Here is a 5,639-nt window from a genome sequence, read left to right on the forward strand (position 1 = left end):
GTACATAATTCAACTTGTGAGCCCCTGATCCAGTAATGTAGTGTGCTACCTATTAAGGAATTGCAGCATTCCGGTAATTCCAGTAGTTCAACTCGGAGGGACGAAATAATATTGCAGTGAGGATGGGTGATATTGCAGAATTTAAGGAATAGCCTTGAAAACTTAATAAATATTTAGGTTTTTGTGTTGTCACAATTGTTCTCCTTCCCTTCCATTTCTCGAAAATACCCTTCTCCCTTGCAATTGTCCCCTTATATTTTGAAAAAAATTCCCAACTCCTCTTGCATTGGCCCCCCATAAAAAGCCAAAATGTTACAATGGTTTCAAAGCTAATTAAAACGCAAACTTGAGCACTATTTGAATAAAGAACAAATTTAAAAAATTCAAACAATAACTCAATCTAAATTCATAATTTTGAATTGAATACCTCTATGAATTTTTCAAACTTGGACTGATTTTGACCGTTAATTTGAAATCCACTTGAAATTTCATTTGAATTGCAAATCAACGGTTGATATCAATCCAAACTCGATTAGGCCGATCTCAGCTGTTAAATGCTGTAAAAGTTGCAGAAAATCCGAGTCTGGAACCAATGAAACCATTCACAACTATTAGGTAAGGAGGTAGGTAATAGTTACCATCCAATTAAAGGTTTTAACTGGGGAAGGTTCTTTCTGAGCCAATACCGAGGAGTTCTCAACTATTATTAAATGTTGACATCAAGATAACAAAACCAATATATAATAATACATTAAAATAATGAAATCCATGCTGTTGCATACTGAAAATAAATTATTAAGTCCAAGTCTTTCGAGTTTGTTTGGATAGTGGGTTATTTTCCCAAATATAATTCTTTACATCACCATTACAATTTTCAATACAGTTTTTTATTTTCTCATTCACCTTTTTATCTCGCATACACAACATCACAAAAAGTGTTATAGTAAAAATATCTCAAATAATTTACAATCCAAACACCAATTCGCCTTTGTCAGATTCAAAGGTGGTGGGTAAATGCATACCTGAATTCACATGGCTGAGACCGCTTTTACGTACTAAAAATTTATCTGAATGACTGGTCAGACATTAAAATAGTTTTAAGCATAATTCATATAACCTTTTACGGGGTAAATTTGCGAATAAATGCACTTTGACTCACCATTCAGACTTTAAATTGAAACCAGTATGATTTCGTCTAATTGGTACATTGACTTAATTGGCAAGGATATACATGTAAGCAACCCGTGATAACGGAGTACATCGTGGTCCGTGACTGTAAATTGAAACTTGAATCATATAAATTTTTGTTTTCTGCATGCTAACCATAAATATTTAGGCCGAATTTTCTTTAAAATCCACCTTAAATCTTGAAATTCAATCCAAAAGCTGTAGCTAAAAAATTAGAGTTTCTTTGTTTTGGGTTGAAACAGAAAATATGCAGTAGGTAGCGTTGACTAATTGTATAAAAAGCCAACAATTTGAGTGAAGGAAGTGCAAAAGTAATTTAGAGAGATTGTTCTATATAGAAACTTTAGGACATAAACGGATTCTGCTTCTGCTGCTGGTGCTGCTTCTTCAAGTCTGGATCGCCTTGAAGAATCGGTCAGACTTCCTAATAAAAGTCTCTGATGATTGGGAGCTTTTGAGAAAACTTTGCGAATCCGCTCACAAGGGGAGTGATCATGCTGCTGCACACGAGAAGCAAATATGCAGTCCTGCCTCAAGAATATTGAAGCTACAGCTGAGGAGATTTCCCGGGAACTTATTCGTTTCTGTGAAGGAAGGATGAAGATGTTGGATGGTTGCCGGGTACAAGATCAAGAATTCCTGAACGAATTAGCCCATGATTGTGAAACAAAAACCAAGCGCTTGATTGCTGACGTTGAAGAAGCTCTTGAGTATTTGTACCTGATGTGGTCAAGATGCGGAGGCAACAGCTCATCCCAATTCCACCCGCTTCCACCTCTTGATGTTTCCTTTTGCCCAGATTTACTAGAACATGTTCGATCAATTGTGTTGGCAATCAGGACTATGGCAGCTGATCACTTGGGTTATAAAGATTCTAGTGTAGAGATCCATGTCGACTCCTTGTATGCTACGGTATGGTCCATCCAAAAGTACCTTGTTGCATTATTTGAGGGTCGAAAATTCTTTAGAGCAGCAGCAGCAACAGGTGAGGTACTACAACATATCATCATCATCATCCTCCTTGTGTACGGCCTAGTTGTGATGCTTGGGCTAGCCATGTTTTGTCTGTGGCCCCATGGATTGCAAACCGGTGTAGTGAATAGGAGTTGGAATGCAACACAGGCCGAACCCAAGTGACAAGAAGTAAGCTGATTGAGTTCCTGGTGAATTTGCACCATGAAAATTCATCCTAGTAATCCCAAATTCACGAGTTTCCATCTAAATTTCCTTGTGGCTCTGTACTGTAGTACTGAGAAGGCTGCTTGGAAATATATTCTCTTGAGTTTTTGCAGCAATCTCTTCAATCGTGAACGTGAACATTTTCAAACGAGGCGTGTTCCCTGGTAATCCTTTTTTTCTGCACAACTGCTATACTAGATGACGAGGACACAGCACAAAGTTTCTTTCCAAAAATTAATGCAGTGCTTGCAGAGACAGCATCTTTGTTTGAGTCAACTGGCATCTCCATTCTAGACAATTCACCTTGGTGTTCTGAGGTACTTACAATGATTTGTCTTCTTAAAGCAGAGCTTTTCCTTGTGGTGCAAATCCATAACATGAAAAACAATGCTAACACTTCTTCACTTTCCTCCAGTGCGCTTCCCAATTTTGAACATACTAGGGATGCGTGTAATCAAATCGGCACATATAATCCAAGAAGTTGACCCAAGAAACGAGAGAAGATAGGAATAAGTTGTTGGCGCTCATTGAATCAGCTTTCAAGGAGAAAAAATCTCTATATAATTCATCTAGGAACGAGATAATCACAGCATCTGCGGTGAAAAACTCACTTCTGATTCTTCATTTTAAGATTTCGATTTCCAAGGAAGAGTCATTTCTAATGGAGCTGTTACTACAAAAGAGCGGGAATGATGAAAGGCTTATGGCTCGTGGGAAACACCAAATCAAACTCCACCTTCAGAAGCTCGAGTTTATTCCACTAAATCTCCCAGATAAGAGAATTATGGACAAAGAGGATGCATTCAAAGCCTTTGTACCAATTGCTGTAATGTTTAGGAGGCTGAAAAATTACGTACTCCATTGAGCATCTACCTCAATTCAATCATTACATACTGCACTTTATATGCTGAATCAGTGACTAGATCAACAAGATCTTCTAGCTCTGGATGCTCTTCAATGTCCAACTCTGAAACATCCTCGAAAAAAGACATCAATGACTTGAGATGTGTTTGAATCTCTTCAATGTGGTGCTTCACCAGTGCTGTTGAGGCAGGATTATATTTCAGTAGCCCAATGTTTCTCCATAGATAATCAAGGAACTTCAGTTTGGAAGTCTTTGGGAAATTAAACTTTGAAAATTTAGGAATAATCTCTGTGAGCTTTGCCTTGGTCTGCTTCACCTTATCTAACAGCTCAGAAAATGAAAGGGTGGTCATTTCATCTTGTGTTTTCTCTGTGTAGTCTCTCATTATTTCCTTGTCACACGATGAAATGACCACATTTTCAATTTCAGAGCTGTTAGATAAGGTGAAGCAACCAAGGCAAAGCTCACAGAGATCATTCCTAAATTTTCATAGTTTAATTCCCAAAGACTTCAAAACTGAAGTTCCCTGATTTTCTATGGAGAAACCTTGGGGAGCTGCTGAATATAATCCTGCCTCGACTGCACTGGTGAAGCACCACATTGAAGAGATTCAAATACATCTCAAGTCATTGAGGTCTTTTTTCGAGAATGTTTCAGAGTTGGACATTGAGGAGCATCCAGAGCTAGAAGATCTTGTTGATCAAGTCACTGATTCAGCATATAAAGTGGAGAACGTAGTTGATTCATTTGAGGTTGATGGTCAATGGCAGGATTTCTTCTGGTTGGACAATGTGCTGGAGGAGTTCAGACTTCTTAGCATGAAAGCCAGGGGAATTCGTTTGACAACCCCTGATGCGGAAGTCCAAGCTTCCAAGAAAGTCACCCAATATATATTTGAGAGGTTATCAAGAAACAGTACACCAGCGATCCAGGAAATTGTGGTGGATCTCAGCAACAGAGAAAAAGAAACTAAGAAGAAGAGCTTTGAAGATGCAGCCAAGGATTTCTTGATGGATTTGATTGACAGAAGCTTGGTGATAATCTCCAGAAGAAGATCCAACAGCAGGGTTAGAGCTTGTCCCCTCCATGATCTTGTCCTTGATTTCTGTAAGTCTAAAACCCAAGATAGAACTTCTTTCAGCTGATAACCAGGTATGACAAACCATATGCCTCTTTATCTAGTACTGATTATTGTTTCGCGTTTGATTTTTACCATCATGCACCTCCTGCATCATTTGCATCAAATCAGTTGGCTATATTTTTGAAGCGAAACCATTTTGTTGAATCAAGATCTTCTGGCTTCGCCACCTGCTCTTTGGTGTTCTCTGCATCTACAGATTCAAAAACCTGAACGCCCTTATGACGTCTCATTCATTTGGCACAACTTCAAATTACTTAGTGTGTTGGATTTTGAATGCTTCATTTTGGGTCTTTCATTTCCCGTTGAAATTAGACTCCTGATACAATTGAGATATTTAGCAGTTGGAGGCTATCTGAAAACCACTCTACAATCAATAGCCAGCCTCAGGAAACTGGAAACTCTTATTGTGAAGGGATTAATTCGTAAGATCATCTTACCAAATACTATTTGGCGCATCACAAGTTTAAGGTATCTTCATGTAACCCTCCACGTTTCTTTCAACTCAGATGATGAACAGTTTGGTGATTGCTTCGTATTAGAAAATTTGGGCAGCTTTTCCAGCCCATCTCTTTCTTGTGGTGAGGATGCAGAGAGGATAATAGAGAAGCTTCCAAATCTTTGCAAACTTAGTTGCATATTCTATGATTCTTCCTCGAATTGCAATCAGTTTCCAAGATTGAACTTTCTAACTCATCTAGAGTCACTCAAGATATTCTGCTATGGGAACCTCTTAACAATGGCGAGTTCAATCTCCCATTGAATCTAAAGAAATTGACTTTATCAAACTCTGTCCTTCCATGGAGTCACATCTCCACAATCGGGAAAATACCAAACCTGGAAGTTCTCAAGTTACTTTCTGGTGCCTTTGAGGGCAAAATATGGGATGTGGAAGAAGAGTTTCAGAAACTCAAGTTCTTGAGCTTATACAAACTGAACATTCCTCAATGGAAAGCCTCTTCTGATGATTTCCCCAAGATTGAAAGACTCATCTTACAAAATTGAAAAGACCTTGAAAAACTTCCGGAGGATTTTGTGAACATATACACATTGGAGATGATTGAAGTGCATTGGTGAGGAGAATCTGCAGAAAAGTCAGCAATTAAGATTGGGGAAGAAAATAGGGAAATCAAAGTCCTTGTTAAGAGTTTACACTTGAGATGATGGGCATGATTTGGATCAAGTTACTTTATCCTTCCTCTGATCATTTGTAAGTCTATTTAATCAAATTTCATCAGCTTATCCATTTCTTCAATTCATTTCTAAGAA

At 38.2% G+C, this 5,639-nt stretch overlaps 1 protein-coding gene across 4 annotated transcripts; it reads left to right on the forward strand.

Annotated features, from left to right (window-relative positions):
• The first annotated feature begins 3,768 nt into the window (after window positions 1-3,768).
• On the forward strand, window positions 3,769-5,639 carry LOC113736825 (uncharacterized). 4 transcript variants are annotated; one of them, XR_011842114.1, is made up of 3 exons: window positions 3,769-4,384; window positions 4,712-4,795; window positions 4,880-5,639. XR_011842114.1 is itself a non-coding variant. In XM_072083436.1 (2 exons), the coding sequence occupies exon 1, from the start codon at window positions 3,769-3,771 to the stop codon at window positions 4,375-4,377; it is 609 nt and encodes a 202-aa protein (XP_071939537.1). In that variant the 3' UTR covers window positions 4,378-4,384; window positions 4,523-5,639. The 4 variants fall into 4 exon arrangements, 2 of the variants coding, with proteins under 2 accessions (XP_071939537.1, XP_027119794.1); XR_011842115.1 differs by having other exon boundaries at window positions 4,715-4,795; XM_072083436.1 differs by having other exon boundaries at window positions 4,523-5,639.

Source organism: Coffea arabica, chromosome 3e (genome assembly GCF_036785885.1).
Source record: "Coffea arabica cultivar ET-39 chromosome 3e, Coffea Arabica ET-39 HiFi, whole genome shotgun sequence".
In the NCBI taxonomy this organism is placed as follows: domain Eukaryota; kingdom Viridiplantae; phylum Streptophyta; class Magnoliopsida; order Gentianales; family Rubiaceae; genus Coffea; species Coffea arabica.

What these genes read in the sequence shown, in the direction of transcription:
- LOC113736825 (XM_072083436.1), top strand. Translation starts at nt 3,769, where the DNA reads ATGGAGAAACCTTGGGGAGCTGCTGAATATAATCCTGCCTCGACTGCA.